Source organism: Chaetura pelagica, unplaced genomic scaffold (genome assembly GCF_000747805.2).
Source record: "Chaetura pelagica isolate M959 unplaced genomic scaffold, ChaPel_1.0 scaffold45, whole genome shotgun sequence".
In the NCBI taxonomy this organism is placed as follows: Eukaryota; Metazoa; Chordata; class Aves; order Apodiformes; family Apodidae; genus Chaetura; species Chaetura pelagica.
Window position 1 is genome coordinate 2,705,351 of NW_009953217.1, and position 18,910 is coordinate 2,724,260.

At 44.0% G+C, this 18,910-nt stretch overlaps 1 protein-coding gene across 1 annotated transcript in view; it reads left to right on the forward strand.

The window, feature by feature from the left end:
- The window catches only part of ULK1 (unc-51 like autophagy activating kinase 1), a 78,138-nt gene that overhangs the window by 5,093 nt on the left and 54,135 nt on the right, over positions 1-18,910 (forward strand). Inside the window, exons 3-4 of the mRNA XM_009997639.1 lie at positions 12,644-12,676; positions 13,439-13,475. Of these exons, the coding sequence (XP_009995941.1) occupies positions 12,671-12,676; positions 13,439-13,475 (43 nt within the window). The 5' untranslated portion in view covers positions 12,644-12,670. The remainder of the gene's footprint in view (positions 1-12,643; positions 12,677-13,438; positions 13,476-18,910) is intronic.

Genomic DNA, 18,910 nt, shown 5'->3' on the forward strand with positions numbered 1-18,910 from the left:
ATATCTTCTCAGTGGAGGGAGTGAGTGGCTGCTCTGGCTCTTCCTCTGGAGTTTGCATTGGTGGGAAGCATTATGTTGCAGGTTTGCTTACTGCAAATCTTTCAAAGCCTTTGTTCACATTCTGTTCCTCACCCTGCTTCAAATAACTGCTTGGTAGGAAGCAGCTCTGAAACGTTTCCTGCAGGAGTGATTTCATCACTGCTACAACTGCAGCAATGTATTTTTCTCTTTACGTGGATGGCAAATGAGCCTCAGTTAAATGTTGAGTATAGCAGTGTAGGCTGATGAGATATTTGCAAGAAGCTGTGTAAGATACCATGAAACAAGAACTTGAGAATGGTCCTGGGTTCAAGGCATGTTCAGGTATACCTCTAGCTACCAGTTTTGTCAGAGATTGATTGTATGACCTAGGTAATTTGATTTTTTTGGACAAAATGAGATGTTTTGGGATGTTATGTAGTGCTCCCAGGGTGTGGAGTCACCTCTGGTGTAAGGTAGTCAGTGGTCAGACACAGTCTGATGTGGTCTACCAGCCATAGGTTGTGTGTGTAGTGTGTCTGGGTGCTTGGCCTTGCTCTGTGTCTGCTTAGGAGTTGTATGAGAGTAAATTACCTGCAAAGGTAAAAGTGCAGTTCTGTGGAAAGCTGGCTGCTGCCCACCTTCCCCTACTTTGTGGAAAAAAACCTACTTCTAACTCAGCTTGTTCCTGACACAAGATTAGCTGCTTCATTCATAGCTGCATATATGTTTACCCTCGAAAATGACATAGTTGCAGTTAATTGAGCCCTTACTTTTAGGCTTTCTAAAACTGAAGAAGTTTATTCTTACAGTAAAACAACATAGAGCAAAAAGGAAAAAATACTTCCTGTGAATCTTCATGTTGGCCTGCAACTTTGTCTGTTGTTGCATTTTGTCTTCCCTTCTGCAGCTCCTGTCAGCAGTGACTTTAACTTTTACTTGCATGTTCCTTACAAGGAAATGGTTGCCAAAACCACAGTGGCTGCAAGCGAGTGATTACACCCAATGATGCTTTCGTTTGCATTTTCCTGGCTAAAAGCTGATGTTAACCAGGCCTCATACAACTCAAGAGTTTTGATGCAACGCCAGATTTGCCCCAGACAGACGCTTGCAGTGCTGACATTTAATACTGGCAGCAGCTCTCACCCTGGCACACTAATTTTATCCTTCAAATCCAGGAAAATTGCTCTGTTCCTTCTCATTTGTACATCTCTGTGATATTCATTCATAAGTAATGACAAAATAAGAAGCTTCCAAGGAATAAATGTTACTAGTCAATATTTAATGCATAAAAAGTGCAGTGTCTTGACTTTTACAGATTTTCTTACTGGAGTCTAAAGAGCAGCACCAGTACATGAGAATGGCTCACAAAATGAAATATGCATATTTCCATTATTATGTGCTCATGTATTAATGAGAGGTACAGTGAACAGTCTAGGAACTGATGTGAGAACCTCTGTTCAAAAAGAGGATAAATCATACTGTATTGAGTTTCCAAAAGTAGTAACTATCTAGTGTCTGCGTGAAGTTGTGGTGTGGGTCTTTCCTAGCACGGGGGATGGTTGGCATCAAGTAAAAACCAGATTCCTCTCTATGCAGGGTATGTTACTTGCTGCTGAGCATTCCCTGACGACTCAGCTGGCTTGCAGTGGGCCTGGAGTTTGGGAGTTGTGGTGTGGGTCTTTCCTAGCACAGAGGATGGTTGGCATCAAGTAAAAACCAGATTCTCTCTCTGCAGGGTGTGTTACTTGCTGCTGAGCATTCCCTGACTCCTCAGCTGGCTTGCAGTGGGCCTGGAGTTTGGGTCTCCAGACTGCAGCAGTCGAGAGGAGTACAGTAGTCTAGAGGGACATCTGGAGATCAGAAGTCTTTGTACTGATTTTGAAGGCAGCCAAATGAGCTCTTGTTCCTTAATGTGGAAATTGGTGACAACAAGGATACAAATGATGGTTTCTGCCATATGAGAACTTGGTCTGGAAAAGAGGTTTCTTAGAAAACGGATTTTCAGAACTCTTGAGGATCTACTGAACTCTTCAGGCATGTTGACACTGAGAACTTAAGCATCATGTGGTTCAGTGCATGGGACTTGCTTTGGTTTCTTCTGTGACCTAGAATGTTGAATCTGAATCTGTGATCAGAGACCAGTTAGCTAAGGGGATTCATTGGTAGGAAGGTCACTCTTGAACTTGTCAGATCCTGGGCCCACTTGACAGCTTTTCCCAGCACTAGTAAGAGGTAGGTTCCTACGTGTAACCGAGATCGCTGGGGCAGTAGGAGGTCCTGGGAATGTTTTCTTCCCTGTGCTGTGCTAGCTGCCCCAGAAAGGCTTGTTGAGCAGATGTGAGCTGAAGATCTCATGTGACTGTGTTGGGTGCTATGGCAGGTTTTTGGAGCACTGCAGAGCAAAGCAACCCAAGCCCAGCTGCCCAAGGCCTGCAGAAAATCCTGGCCATAAATCTTGCTTTGAACATCAGAAAACCTTTTCCTGCATGAAATGGGAAGAAGGATTACTTTCCTGGCATGTTTTCCCTGGTTGTGTGCTGTGCTCTCAGCTTGTTAAAGCAGCCCAGCTATGTCTGCTTTTGTGTGGGTATTGTTTGTTTTGTTGGCTTTTTTTGATTTTCACACAGGTGGAATGTACTGATTGTAGGAACTTAGTATTTAACACCATGCAGGGCACTGTGCTGCTGAGTTTCTGGTTCAGCCTAGGTTACCTGAGGGTCTGCTTTCCATAATTTTATGTCGAGTTGGCTCATTATACTCATCAGCTCGAGGTGAGCTAGAGTAATGCATAATTCACTCGTGCAGTACAGACTTACCAAAAATATGTGTGCTGGGGTGACTGTATCACCTGGAGCTCCTAAAGAGGAGACAAAGAGCACAAAATCCTTGCAGTGCAGGTTTTTTTTTTGTGCACATGGATTAAGGCTGGGGTGGTAGAATAAACACTCCTCAGCTTAATGATCAGTCACCCTGGGCTGGTCTTGAGAGCCAAGTAATAACTGGCTTGTTCTACTGCTGCTGTACAAAAAGTCCTTGTGATCAATAGGGTTGTGGCTGTTGGGCTGTGATGTTCAGTTGTGCTGTCTGCACCATCATCCTTTTCCAACACGGAGCATTTGGCTTCTAGTCCACATCTTGTGTAAGTGCCTCCTACTGTCCCTGGGGACCTCTGGAGTACAGCAGTGTCCTTTGGTGTGCCCTCCAGCCCCGCCGGCTCCTGCTGCAGCGCCTCAGATGAGTGTGATGTGGGATGAATCAGTGTTGCTGCAGCGTCACCTCCTTGTCTCGCCACCTGTCATGCCACCTAATGCAGGATCTGCTGTTCCTCAGGCACTGCTGTTGGGGTGCCCTGTCTTGGGAGACAGGGCTCCACTGTGGCACTTGCAATGACTAAGGAGGCACTCTGTGTCTGAGAGATCCCACTCCTGAGGTCAGGCTGCCTGCCTGCTTAGCTCCTCTTTTAATTCTGTCCCTGGGCAAAGCTGGCAAGTTGCCTGGTGAGTGGGTGTGAAGTGCAGGCTTTGCTGAACTCCCAAGCCATCCTCTTTCTGCTTCTGCTGCAGATGAGAATGGGTTGCCTGCTATCCTGCTCCATTAGCCTCCTTAGATCTCTTAAAGGGAATCACTGTTACTGAGGATTGGATCTGGCGTAACTTAGAGCTAGAAAAGGGTGGAAAACCCAACCACCCTCTGGCAGTAGTTTTGTAGGATGAGGCTCGAGGCTTTAGTGGACTAAAATGGGCATGTTTATGGAAAGCAAATAATTTTAAAGTCTGTAACTTCTGTTTAATGTTGGTCTCACTAGCTGAGTATCACACTGTGCAGGTCACAGAAACACCTAGCAAATGTTGACCACTAAATGTAGAGCTCAGAGGAGTCATGGGCTTTTTTTAGAGGGAGTGGTCTTGTTGCATTTCTGAAATTATGAGCACTGTTTTACTCATCCCGTGTGTAAAGCACATACCTGTGTTCCTCTCACATGATTAAGATGTCATGGAAGAGCTGGCAACGTCGAAGTTAATAGCCTCTAAAGCTCCCGTGGAAGGCAGCATTACTCAGAGTAATGACAGATCAAGGAATGTTTCCCAGGAGTAATGGGAAGCTGGTAGCCTGTTGTGTTCACAGTTTGACAGCAAAGATCTGGTAACGGCTGAGGTGCTATTCGTGCTGCTGCTCTTGAGTCTCCATCCTTGTTTCCATTATGAAAATTTCCACTGCTTGGATCCTTGTGATGATTGAATTTGGTTGGAGTGAGCCCAGCCAGGAGGTGGAGATTTGGAAGATGTATGGGAAGAGCTGCCTCCTAATCAGTGGCTGGGTGGGATTTAATTCAGACAGAGAACCACTCTTTGAATTTCTTCAAATATTTGTAGGTTCAAACCAAAGCCCAGTTAAAAGATTAAATTTTGTGACCAAGCTGGACTTGACCCTAAACAGGCAAACTGCAATAAAACTGTGTGTTGTAAAGGATCCTCTTAATGCTCAAGTATATGTAGAACATTTTGTGTCTTCTTTCTTGCACCCACTGCCTTCCCACCTGGTGATACAAACTAGCAAACAATAGACATAAGGTTAGTGTTGGTGGTAGAAGTTTGAGCTGGATGGTTCTGGTTTGTGTTGGGGAGGCTCCTAGAGAAGCTCCTATGCTTTGAAGTGGACAGACATATCTCTTCATGAGGCAGACTGCCCTCATTGCAGTGGCATGCAGTGAGATCCAGCCAGAAAGGAGAACTTGTATACAGGGATGGTGGTCTTTGATCAGCAAAGTCACGGAGAGAAGGTTTTTGTGTTTGCTTTGTTTTCAAAATAACTTGCTTGTTGTTTTCGGTTGGTTGGATGTTTTGTTTGGCTTGGTTTTGGTTTGGGGTTTTTTTTCTGTTATTTATGTTCATGTAGCAATAGTAAATGGCAAAGTTGATGGAAAGTGAATATGGGTGATGTGGGTTTTCCAATGTTTCTAAGCTACAGACCTAAACATACTTTACTGAAAACAGGCCACCTTAATTGTCTTCAGATGTTATGGTTCCTCTCTGAGAAATATAATAAATGCCCACAGCAGAATCCAAGGAAGGGCCCTGCCAACAGATAGCTTTAGAGCCTCTTTTGTGCCTAGTGTATAGCAAAGAGGTGCTGGAACTCTGTAAAGTTTGTGACGTGCAGGCCTCAAAAGCGACTGTAAACATAAAGAGATGCTCTTAAATGCATAGTGAGGCTCTCAAAGCTGCATTGTTAAGCAAGGTTATTGCAAGGGGGCACTGATAGGAATGTATGAAATTCTGCATCACTGGTTGCTTGGGGCAATAATGTTCTGTCTGGCTGCAGGAGCACCTGGCTTGTCTCCTGGCATCAGAAAAACAGGAGGAATTAGGTCAGCTGAGCTGGCACACTAGAGATCAACCAGACAGTGTGGTTCTAGTGGGGGGAATGAAAGATGCAGAATTTTAAGTCATGAGAGATCCTATTTAGCAAAGCACCTTACGTCTCCAGGAAGGGTTGGTCTCCCAGCCTGGAGCTGGTGGCCTGGAGCACCAGAGCTCCTGGCACTGTGGGAAAGCCCATGGATCACAGCCAGGGGTGAGATGGTGTCAGGCAGGGCTGATACACAGCCCTGCTGAGCTGCTGGGGGGTTTGGAGCACACAGGCTGCATGGTTCTTGTGCTTGTCCTGCTCAGTGGTGTTGTGGACACAACTGGGCAGCTGGTCAAGTTTCTCTTTGCAGGACTTTTCATTTTTGTTGGACTGATTGTTTTTTGTTTGTTTTTTTTTTTTCTAGTTGGCAATTATAGCCAGCCTGTTAAATATGTTAAAACATAGGTATCTTAGTTTTTTAAATACTGCACATTCAAGGCCATGTTACTCTGGCTTCTGTTAATTTGATTATTATTTTTTTTACCTCTTAAATTTGGACAGGTTTTACTGAAAACCTATGCTTTTTTTCTTTAGACATTTGTAAAACACCTTTTTTTCTATGATTAGTGATTAATGTGTGTTTTCTTAAATTTGATAGATGAAGTATGAAATAAGTGGATGTAAAAGAGGAGACTTGCAAAGGCCAGTCAGTCATGCAGCTGCCATAGCAAATCCTGTGGGGATTGGGCCTCTAATTACCAGAGCTGCATAAGAAAATCTGCAGGATCTCAGGTTGTGTTTGGGATATGTCATTAAAAAACAAGATGTTCCCAACTCTATTAATACAGCTACATTTATTGATTCTAAAAATTAAACTTCCACATTGAGTGGCTTTGTATTTGAACATATCTCAGAGAGTGTGTCTCGGTGGGTCTGTGATGAAAATGGCAATGTTCATTTTTGCAGCCTGCCTTATTGCCTGCCTGGATCCTTAGCACTGCCCCCCCTAGTCCTGCTCTTTGGGCAGACTCACAAAGTGCAGCCTTATGGTATGCAAGGATTTCAGCCCAGTACATGTGACTGAGCTTAAGGTAATGGGGAATTCAACCTTAAATATTCATTTTATAATATGACTGTGATACAGAAAGGAGGTGAAGAATAAATATTGAAAAGCAAATTAGATCTTCAGTATATTTACTGTTAGAATTCTGAAGTTTTCTCTCTTGTTAACATTAACATGAGTTATTGTTATTTGCAATTTGTATTTGCAAAAAATTACTTTTGTTGAAAGAAGCTTCTAGGTCTTCAATCTGCCTGTTGGCAAAGGGGTGACCACTTCTTTCTGCTGCTTGTCAGAAAGTCTCAAGTTTTCAAGATTCTGCTGCTTTTTTCCTCTGCAGGCTCTAATCCTTGCTGGGCTGCTGCAGCTGCTGCATACAGCTGTGAGCTGCACTGCATGCTCAGGCAGTAGAGCCTCCCCAGGACTTGCTCAGCTGGGGCACAGACTGGGGTAGGAGGTGCTGCGTTACCCCCAGATGAACGTGGCTGCTGCAAGAAGTGATTGCTTCTCGCTGTGCCAGCAGCAACAGCCTTCAATTTGTTCTGATGCATGTTTTTGGTCTTGCCTTGAAGCTCAGTGACTGGTGGAACCTGCCACTTCGTCTCTATGCTTGCTCTTAGTATGACATTAATTCTGTATTTTGGTTTCTGTGGTCAGGCTCAGATGTAACTCTTGACTTTGACTGCAGCTTTGACTTGCTGTAGTGTGCTGCTCTGCAGAGGCCCAGTCTGCCTCTGAAGGAGAGTCATGTTTTCCTGTTCCAGCTCTCTGCAAGCTTGGCAGCCATCAGTCATCCAGCAAGCATGTTGGATCTCAGGGCTTTGATGGAGGCCTGCAGTGACCTTGAGTGAAGCCAACAGTTCATGTCCAGTCGGTAGCACTGTGGCAGCTACTGCAGCCTGCCACTGCCTGGAGGTGGAGATGGAGAGGAGCAAAGAGCTGTGGCTGCTTTGAAGGCAGCTGCAGAAAGCTTGTGTCAGTGGAAGAGATGGTGAAGTTTCTTCAGGTCACTTGAAGATCGAGCCATGTTAGCAGCTGCCCCACCATTTGTCTGTGGTGGCATTAGTTGTCTGGCAAACAGCAGTTCCACAGACATGATGTTGTCTTCTTTGTTTTTTTAATGACATGCAGACTTTAGGACTGTTGCCAGGGGGATGGGAAGTGCCTTCCCCTCCCTTCCTGAAGCCTGTGTAGAACCAGAGGATAGCTTTCCTGCTGTTCTAAATCTGCCCCAAAGTACAACCTGTCCTGAAACAACTAATCTGTTTTATGAACAGAGAATATCGTAGTGCTTGGAATAGGGTAACACGGGCTCTTGACATCATTGTTCTTCTGGTCCTACAGAAACCTACCCATAGCAAGGCTGGCCACAAACCACCTCTATGCTGCAGTGCCTCCCTCCTGCTTGCCCTGTGCCTCCTCTGGTGCTCCGTGTCCTGGAGCAAGCTGGCAGGCCTGTAGGGAGCAGAACACAGTCAAGAGCCAGTACAAAAGCCTGTGAGCCTCTCTTGAGTCTTGCTTCTTATGCTTATTGCCTGGGATCTACATGAAGAAATTAGGAGCCCTCTTTGCTTTGGGAAGTCAAAGAACTATTGACTGTTAGTAAACCTTTCCAGTCAGTAGCAGTAAGTTTTATTGCTGGACCTGGATGTGCCAAAACAGGCAAAAATACAGAGTAGACAGTTGAATGATAGTATTGGTTGCTTGCATGTGATTTCCTGGTTCATTCTGCTACTGCAGCCCAAGATGGATCACTTCCAGTGTAGCCTATACGCAAGAGGCAAGTGGCTGCTGGCTTTTTATAACCTGCTAACTCTCTTGGTGCAGGACCTCACTGGCTGCATGACCTGAATCCCAAAAATCTGTCCTAAGCCGTGCTTTTGTCTGGCTGTGAAGCTGTGCCTGGTTTTGAGAAACATTTTGTGGTATTGTGTGTCAGTGTGGAGAGGAGATTATACTGCAGTGAATGAGTACTCTTCTTTCCTCCTTTTCTTCCTTCATCAGAGTTAATTGTTGTCTCCTGAATTGGAAACCTGCTTGAAATGTTCCTACGTGCCTTATTGGTAGGGTTCAGAAGTCCAGGGCCAGAGAACAGAGAAACACAACAGGCTCCATTTTATTTTTTTCTTTGTGTGAGATCAAAAGGCCTGTGAATACTTTTTAGCTGCTTGCTGATCTATTTTCCAGAGGGTCAGTATTAGTAGGTGCTCCCACAATTTGGGTTAATGTTACTGTTGTCTTATCTTGCTTCCGTTCAAATAGTTGCGTCAGGAGATAATCCTTGCATAGCAGGATGGTTTTCCTTTCCCTCTTTAGAGATTGGTCTGCTTAAGTCAAGCTGTGAGCCAGAGTGAAATAATACCAAGAGATTTTTACTCTTCTGTAAGTAGTAGGAGTCTTGTCAGCCATGTGGTGCTCAGCACAGGAGTGGAACAGTGGAGCTTAAGAGACATCTGTCTTTTAAGTGATCCTTCTGCATCCCCCACCGTTCCTAGCAAGGAGGGTTTGTGTGAGGTGGAAATCATTCCTTGCTGGTTTTACTCTGGTGTCTGCCACAACACTGGTCCCAGACAAATTGGTGAGACCACTGCCTTGCTGACAAGAGTTTCGCAGTGTTGTGTAGCTGAAGCTTCAACTTTTTTCCATTCCTAAACATCTTCCCAAGCCTGGTGGCAGGCTGAGCGCAGGGGTAGAGTGCGAAGGAAGATTTTTCTTAGGAAGTTTCCTCTCACAGGCTTTTTAAGCTGTGGTAGGAGGATGACTAACTGTGGGTACACCCAGACATTTCCCTTTGGACACACCTAAACACACACTTTCCAAGAAGAGAATCATGCCACCTTCCAGTATGAGTGGAGAGAAAATTTAAAGGGAAACAGGACTGCTGGGTCTTGGTCTCCATAACACCATCCTGCCTAGTGTCCCAGGGAGGAATTTTAACATAGCACTGTTCTGGGGTGATTTATGCTGTACTGCTAAATGAAGTTTCATTTCTTTGTCTTCTGTCAGCAGTTGTGTGTTATTTGTAGACAGTAGAGGCTGTTGCCTATTTTTACACTCAATTAAATTGTAACTTCATTGCTGGGGCCTCTGCTGCAAGAACTATGAGTCAGGCAATGATCCAGACTGATTAATTATCAGCTTAACGTCTTTGGCAGAGGCCTCTTGGTGCTGTTGTGAAGCATGGGCAGGGTACTGCTGCACTTAGTGATGAAAGGAAAAGTTGGGGAGTTGTCTCTATATGCTGTTCCCTTCATCAAGCTTGTTTAGTGACAGGTTTAGCCTTGACTGCACAGCCTGGCACATGTGAGCAAGAGGTTCAGAGTGAATTATTTGTAGCACTTCTTGAACATCAGTCCCTGCATAAATGTGACAAACTGTAATGTTATCCTTCTTACTGATGTGGAAATAAGTGGTTTGGGCATTTTGTTTCTCTTCAGAGAGACTGGTAGCCTGCAAAATGTGACTTGCAGCAATTTTTCCTTGTTTTGTTAATGAAAAAATCATAAGTAGTCTGGAAGGATAGAAACTGAAAAGAAATAGTTTCTGCTGCTGAATCAGCTTGAGGAAAGTCCATCAGCTTGTTTGAGAAACCCAAAGTCTCTTCAGACAGTTTTATCCACTATAACCAAAGTAAGCTACTGGCTTGAAGGATTTTTCCAAACAAGAGCTTGTTTCTGGGGCTCTTCATGAAATAAATGTTTAACTTTGATGGAAAAAAAAAAATCCTACAGATGTCTTTCTGGTGAATGAGTCTTGAAATGCTGAAGTTGCAAATGTGGAAAGTGTCATCCTGGCTACAGGTGTCTGTGGGCTGCAGATGCACTTGCTGGATGTTCCTCTGCTGTGCTGGGTGTGCGTGCAGCAGGTGGACGGAGCTTCTAGCAAGGCTTGGGTGTTGCAGAGGGTGCTGTGCCAGTGGGTGGTTGGGGGAACCACCTACTTCTCTCCTAGAAGCCTCTTACCTCTTCACCCTGTGTCGGTGGAATAAAACCACCAACCACCAAGGTCACTTTGTTGCTGGGGAAGTCGAGCAGAGCATCTCCCTTGCCTGTGCAGGTCCTTATTTAACCCTAGTCACTGTACACACTGGCTGCCAAAAATCAATTACTTGCTGGTGTTTGTTTGCAGAGTCTTTAAATAACATACAGTGGAAAAACAACTGAACTGTACAGTGTAAATTAGCTATTGGCTAATATCTTACTACAAGTATCTTTTGGACTTGTTTTGTTTTCCTGGAGTAGAGAGAGGCCTTGCATGTCTTTTATAAACCTTGACTTTCCACTGTCCCTGCTAAGGACAGCAGGAGCTGGTGGGCTTTGAATGCTTCTGAAAATGTTCACTTTGTCCCTTGCAAAGCTTGTGATGGTGCCTGGGGTTTTCTTCTTGCACTGCTTCACTGGGCTACTGCTTTTGAACAGACTGGTTTCCCACTTCATCTGGAGTGTGGATGAAGTAACGTATGCTGCTTTTAAATGCAGAGATGGGAAAACAAGGCCTGTTCAAAGCAGGGAAATGCAACAAACACCTTCGTGAAGTATCACAGAATTGCTTTTTGGACAAACAAGGGACTTCCAAAAAGCTCAGCTGGGCTTGGTGGTGAGAACAGCTGTAAGAACTTGGGATGGCCAGCCCCAGGGTCTGGTTAATGTGCAAACCAGGGGAGCCATGTGCTCAGGGGCTGCTGGGCTGCCCAGTGTACCCTGTCCCTCCAGGGAAGGCAGCCCTTGCTGCGTGCAGCTGTGGCTTGAGTTTCTCAAATCCCAGATAGTTCAGCTTCCTCCCCTCTCCCCCCTTCCTCAAACCAGCCTTCTAGCAAACATCTGGAAATTCAGATTTCAAGTTCTGAGGTTAAAAGAGGACTGCAAGAGAAGTGGTGAGAGGTGCTGAGCAGTTGAGGTGTTGACAAAGTCAATTTCATACAGGCTTGATGGGAGGTAAGAGTCCTGTGGGCAGATGAAGATTAAAAGGGCTCAAAGCAGCCAGTGGAGACTGCGTGGAAACTAAAAGGCTGGTAGGGTGGATGTTGGGGCTTTTTGCAATTGTAGTGAGGCTCCAAAGAGGAGCTGGGTAGGCAGGTATCTAAACAGCCTGTAAGCAGAGGCATGCTGCCCTAGAGCTATGGAAACAGAGTGAAGTCTCTTGCTCTGCTGCTGCTTTCCGAGCTTCTCCACTCACCCAGGTAATTGCAGCCTGTGCCTGTCCAGGACTGGGCCTTGACTTCTGGAGTGATGTGTGGCATACAGACTTATGTAGCAGGTCTGCTTCTGTCTGACCTCTGTTTCAACAAGAGGCTTTGGAGTCATTCACGCTTCTGGGCCTACCCAGGGCTGAAACATCTGGCTGTTTCCATGTTCTCTGCTGGTGGTGGTTGGCTCTGCTGGGTGGGTGGCAGGCAGTGTGTCTGGGACAGCCACGGGTTCCTGCTGGGCTCTGTGCTGCTGCGTGTCTGTGGGGCACTTCTCTGCAGTATCCCGTGCTTCTGCAGTATATATCCTGCCTGGTACATGCTCCCAGTGGAAAAGATCAGCTAAAGGCTGGAGGTAAACTCTCAAGATGGGAGGCAGGGTAACAGTGCAGCACCTGGTAGCAAATTTAAGATGAACATTTGGCCTGGACTTTGCTGGCACTGACCCTCATGATAGTCCAAAAAGCTTTAGCCACCCCATAATAGCACTCTGTTAATGCACATGTACAAGTTCATTGGTAAATGATGTGTTTTTGACCTGAGGTGGTTCCTTTTTGTCCTCAAATCAAGGCTGGATCTATTAGGTGCTTTTCAGCTGTGGGGTTGAATTGCAGGTCCCAAAGTTGTGTTTCTCTTATCTCTCTTCAGACAAGCACTGTTCATGTGGGCATAACTGCTAGAAAGGGCTAAGTTAAATGTGGAAATTATGAAGGCTCTAAGATAGTAGTGTGCCAGCATCTCTGCTGCATGCTGCTGTTAAACCTAAAAGCTGGAAAGGAACATGAAGACCCAAGCAACAATACAGGAATTTTGCTTGGTTAAATAGGTACACACAGAGAAAAGAATAAAATGCTTAAATGCCTGGCACTTTCCTCCAGGATTTAGTTTATAATTAAGTTTTCCCCTTCTCTTCAGCCTGAATCATGTAAAGCAAAGCTTACCTGTTCAAAAAGAAGTACAGCAAATATAACAGATGTGAAATATTTCAGTGCATAATTCTTTTGGTTTTCCATTCTCTCTTTTCACAGGAACTGGCAAACTCTGTCTACTTGGTTATGGAGGTGAGTGTGTCTTTTTGTTGTTCATTAATTTTTTTAAAACCTGGTTTAAACTGAGAGTTTATTACACAAGTAGAGCTCGCTGCTTACAGTCCCACCTGTGATGCTTTTGCTAACCTAATCTGCAGCTGCATGCCTCTGAGAACCAGAGCAGTCTGGGTGAATACAGCAGCCAGGGGGATTTTTCATATTGCTGCTGTCAGAAGGTCATGCTGGCAGAGCTTTAATCAGCCAGACTCTTACCTCAAGGGTCAGATGGGTGTTACTGGGTATTATCTGCTTCAAAGCTACATGGAAAGTAAATTTTCTCCACACAGCTTAGCTGCAAAGCTTTTGAATGTTTTCTTTCCTCTGGAGTCTTTACTCTCAGGTCTTGCTGACTTTGCTTAGTGATATGTGGGGAATTTCAGTTTTATCTGTGGCTGCTCCCAGGCTTTTCTCAACCAGCTTTCTGGTGGTCTCTCCAGTGGTGACCCTTCTGTTTTTTCTGGTTTTATGTCTCTCTGATGTGCATGGATGTGCACATGCAGAAAAGCTAGTTAATGTGGCTCATAATGCAATGTAACCTGTAGGGGAAACAGGACGGAAAGGGAACCTACTGGAATGCTGGTTGTTTCCTGCCAGCTTCTGAGTACATATTTTGACATGAGTGTGGTTATTTATGTTTAAACACCATGATAAGTTTGCCATCCCTGTGAAGTTTACTGTTTGTCTTTTAATCTTTCATTTGCCTTGCATTAACTGAGCTTTCTGTTCTGTTTGCAGTACTGTAATGGTGGTGACCTGGCAGACTATCTTCACAGTAAGTAGAACAGTATGGAGAATATCCTCTGGATCCAGAAGAAAACACTGACTGTTTTAGCTCATTAAAATTGCTGGGGTTTGTGTAAGATCTAAGTAAGCAGATGGTTTTCTCTTTTTTTTAATTCCTCCAAAATAAACAGAGAATCACTGCTCTTCTTCTGCAAGGTTCATCCTTGGTGATAATTGGAAAATGTAAGATCCATGACAATAAAAGCTGGTCTTGGAGTCTTTGCTATGTAGGTCAGCAGTGACTGTTGTTACATGTTTTAGCCTTATAGATTAAACACACTTTAGCACTGCTAGGGATGTGGTTTGTCATTTTCTTGGTCACTGGAAAGAAAGCTATTTATACTCTACCCTTGCAGTTCTGTAGGCTTGGCTTACAATAAGATCCCAGGAGTGTATTTCACTTTCTTTACGTTGTCCCCTAAGGGAGCCTCCATGTCTAGGCCAGAACACATTTCTTCCCAGTGCATTGAGGGTGACTGCAGTGTAGGGCCAGCAGTGCTGTGAGGGTGATGGAAACTACAAACCTCACGGCCTTTTGAATAACACAGCACAGATATTTGTGACTGTGGTGCCTTGAAGAACCTTTTTGGTGTGAGAGAAGTGTGTGTCTTTGCCATCAAATCGAATGAAAGATGCTTTCCATGTTTCCCAGCAATATTGGTGGGGCTCAGGTTTCAATCTCAAGCTATTTTTCAGTACAGGCCACTGCACAGATGCAGGATCCTGGCCACTGTGGAAATCACATTGCCCCTGAGTACCTAAGCATTGGAGGATAATGTGTTGAACAAGTTGCTTAGCTGCAGTCAGACACAGCCCTTATTTTCTGTTGGCCTGCCTGTATTTATTTATATTTTTAAAAGTAGCTTTCTTGTCATTTTGCATGTTAACTAGAAGATTACTAAATGTGAAGAGACAACTTTAATCTCATTTCTTGTGGGGCTCTGTGTCATGGTTTAACACAGTTTGTTCACATTGTTCAAATTAGAAGCTAGTCAGTTGGATAATAATTCAGGCTCCTTAATTGAGGTACATGTTGCCTGGAAATGGCAAAAAAAATGGAAGGATGAAAAGCTAAATTTTTGTCTGCCCTACAGCTAGTGTTGGTATCCCTAGAATGATTTATTTCAGGCTGGATGTTAGTATGTTGCACTCTATTCATACAGGGTAAGGAATTATGTTTGTGGTCTTTCATTTTTCTTCAAGTACTAAATTCTTTTCTGAAAATTAAGGAAAGGACACACTGCCTTTTGTGTGTTTTGTTTAAAATGTGGGTGAGTTACAGTGACAGGCATTTGTTTTTTAAAATTCAGTGTTACTGTGCTTGGTCTTAAATAAGTGATGGTAGGGGGTATTGCTGTGCTTTAAAATGAGCATCTTTGGTGGTGATTAAATGCTGTTATGAATACCAAGTGAAAATAGTTTTATATTTGATACCTTTTTCTTCTTGCATGCAAGTGCAAATTTTATTAATTAAATGCTCTTAAAAAGTAGTCAAACTTCAGTTTTACCAATGAATGGGCTTTGAAAGCTTAAGTTTCTAGCTTTCATGCACATGAAGTGAACCTTGATGTTAAAGCATTGGGCTGTTCACTCTGGTTGGCAAAGCTACAAAAGTAAATAATAACAGCTTCTGACCAAATGGTTTATAGAACCATAGGTTTGTAGAAAACCTTCCTGTTCAAACTGCTACTTCTGTGTGTCCATTGACATAATCTCCCTTCCATCACTCCCCACCAAAAATAAAAGTGAAGCATCCTGTGCAATTAGCTAGGCTATTAATACAGCTCACTTCCTTTTTTTTTTTTTTTTTCCAAATGAGACTACTCAGGAAATTGTTGGCTTGCTTGAGAAAGTGACAATGAATTGTGCTTTCCAAATAAAATTCAATTTTAGCCCAGTTTGGTTTGTTCCAGTGTTGCTTGGGTTGCTTGCTCTTTGCCTGAGTTAATTTGAAAAAGCTACCATTAGCTGGTCTTAACCAATAAAATATTTTTCCTTCACAACTGTGGAGAGTAGCTGTTGTGACTGGAAAATTGGTGCTTACTTTTAGTTTAACATTTAACATGTGTATGCCTGTTGCTAGTAAAGAAAACCCAGCAGGCACAGATTTCCAGAGGGAGCAGTCAGTTAAGGGGCTGCAGCAAGAAAATCAGTTACCCCAATCACTGCAGCAGAGATCTGGGTCTTCCAGGTCCCAGAGCCTAGATATGAGTCTCAGCTTTTGCATCATGTGGCTTTTTCCATTCCACCACATGCTGCTTTGGGGTATCTCCACTCCCAGCTTCTGCAGGTCCTTGGGGTGCTTCTAATTTATTTATTTTTCCTGAAAGCTCATCTTGGAAAGTTCCTGTTTCTTGCAGGGTTATCTCAGTGGTATGCAGGAGGCTCATCCCTATTGAGCAGTTATTGTGCTGCTTCAGTTATTTTAATAATTGTGTGATGGCATTTAATGGCAGCATCTACTTTCCCAGAGTCTCAGCTTTTGCATCATGTGGCTTTTTCCATTCCACCACATGCTGCTTTGGGGTATCTCCACTCCCAGCTTCTGCAGGTCCTTGGGGTGCTTCTAATTTATTTATTTTTCCTGAAAGCTCATCTTGGAAAGTTCCTGTTTCTTGCAGGGTTATCTCAGTGGTATGCAGGAGGCTCATCCCTATTGAGCAGTTATTGTGCTGCTTCAGTTATTTTAATAATTGTGTGATGGCATTTAATGGCAGCATCTACTTTCCCACTGACTCCTCAGATGTTTTTGCTGGTAGTTCCTCTAACACTTAAGCAAGCTGTGCATGCAAATCCTCAGTTTCTCATTGAACAAGATGCTTGTAAGCTTCCCGGTCTATTCTACCCTCTAATTACAAGCATTAGGCAATATGGTAATTGAATCCAAAGGCTCTCTAATTCTCCTTGTCTTCATGACTGGAAGACGTGCGTATGTGCACGTTTCAGTGCAGTATGTGCTTCTGCTGGATGATGCTGTGGGTCAGCTCCATCTCTTTGATGCAACTCAAGGTTGTGTGTATTCTGCTGAGCAGAACTTCTGTGGTGGTGTTCTTTAATGGGTACAAGGTGATTTCCCTTCTCCTAGATCTCTGTGGATGTTGCTGTCTTTTAAAGCCCCTCATAGGGTATATTTTGAGCTGAGAGTGGCAAAATGCTTGTTTGTGTGGTAGAGCTGTGGGAGTGTTGCAAAAGTGACCATCCTCAAACTGTCTGGCTTTGTGTATTCGGGTCAGAGCAGGCAGATCTAAAGTTTCTTCTTAAATTCTGTGAAATGGCATTGGCCTAGGCTGTTAGGACAGTTCATAAGTGCCTATTCATGACCTGCCTTAAAGCTGCTTCTTGGAGAGTTCATCTCTGTGAAGAAAACTTCAACATCAGAGCAGGGCATTTCTTGGCTTAACTACAACATGTGCAAAAGGAGCTGTGATCTTATGATTCATCCCAAGTGGTGTGAGCACCCCTTTGCAAACAAGAGGTGTGGGGCACTGCAGTGTAAATTCTTACCCTCTACAACTAGGTAATTAAGAATGTCTCTGATGAGACTAGACCTGTCTGGAATAACTCTTCTAACTTGCACAGAAGACTTCATAGGAACCCTAACCCTGGCCATGCTCTGCATAGATGGAGTGGGGGGAGTTACAAATAAATAGCCCCAAATGAATCAGTTTGGTTTCTCAGACTTGAGCATGATTTGGATTGGACTCATCTTAAAAAGATACTTGTGGCACCTGTGGGTAAGAGGAGAAGTTCTTTTTCCTAAATAACTTTTCCAAAATGGTGGTGTCACATAACATCAGTGGGTGTGCTCCAGTGCATCTACCCTTGGATCAGCAGACAAGGGCAGTTTTCTACAGTGAACCTGGCAGTTGAACATCTCAGCACAGTCTGACCACGGGTCTTTTTAGGTGGTTTCATCCTTTTCCTGTGCTTCAAGAGCTACGAGACACTCGGGCCCTGCACTGACCCACAATAAATATTTGCTCTGATCTACTGACCTGTGTAGCTGCTGTTCCCAAGGCAGTAAGCTGAGTGCCTTGTCACTGAAGTGGAGCCCATGAAAATAAACACAGGGATGTTATTACTTCTCAGTAATGGCAAAGTAAGGCTTATGAAACAGTGTTCTCTGCAAGAATGTGTTGCTGACCACATGCCTCCATGGGGATGCACTGACTTCAGTGCAAGCTTAGTGTTTTGCCAGCAGTTTTCTGGTGAAGATGAGAGATGCTATCTTCTGACAGGGACAGAAGTACAAATTCCATATTTGGGATGGAGCAGACAGAGCAACTTGTTTCATTCTCCACACTTTTTTTTGGTGGCACCTAAACTGAATGAGTCTTGGGTATCTTCTCCCTTCCTCTCCTGGTGGTAGCTGGTCTTGCAGACCAATATCCTGAAGTTGCTGAAAATGTCAGTTGTATTTATGTCTCTGTCCTTCAGTTGGAGACTGCTGCTGTCATGCAGTAACTGATGGGCTGAGTGAGAAAGATAAGGCCTTTGGTTTTCTGTGTTGCAGCCTGATTGTTATTGAAGGGTGGTAAAAGGGTATGCCCTGCTGTTCCACAAGTCCACAAAAGTTACTGAGGGACGTGTCTCAATTTCACAGTCCTACCTTGCTGCACTGTCTGGATTTGTGAGATGTAATGCTGCCAAAGGATCCAACAGAGCACTGTCTAGTTTTGCATAGTTGCACTATGCCACAGCAGTTGCACTGGGGGAATCTATTTGCAGGCTCAAGGCACCAGCTTTGATTCTGTGTGTATCAGAATAGCACCTTGGCAGGGCTGAAAGCTGTGTACAGGCTTCTGTGAAGTGAAAAAGGTAAAATGCTCCAGAAATTAGTAGCTTAGAGGCCCTGTTTGCTTTGGGTGAATGGATTTTTCTGATCTTGGTAGCAGTGGTGTTGTCCGTGTAAAGAGTTAGACTCCACATTAGGGAGGCTTAGGTGGTTTGCTGAGGGATGGTGGCTAGTGCTATGTTAGCCTTCTTGCCACCAAATTACATAAACAGGCAGGTAATGCCTTGAAGATCTGGCATGCTGTTGGGACTGCAGGTCAGGACAAGGCTCTCAACAACACAGCCTCTCTGCTAGAGGCAGAGTGTATTTAGTCAGGAGTTTGTAATTGTCTGCTAGCTTGTTAATGTTAAGAACTGCCAAGTTTCAAGTCTTGCTTCATGTTTAGGGGTTGATGAGGCAGCCTGTCCTTTCCTGAACCTAAGCTGAATTGGGAAAAAAAACCTTTGGATTTCTTGCTGTTTTGTTTAAAGATGATGTTTTAACCATTCCTGAATAGATTTCCTGGAATAGTAATCACAGAAATATTGCAGAGACCTTCTATTGGAGAGCAGATTGAGCACAGCTAAGATGCTGGACCTTTAATAGAGAGAAAATAGTTCAGGAATGAGTACACTGATATATTTCAGCAG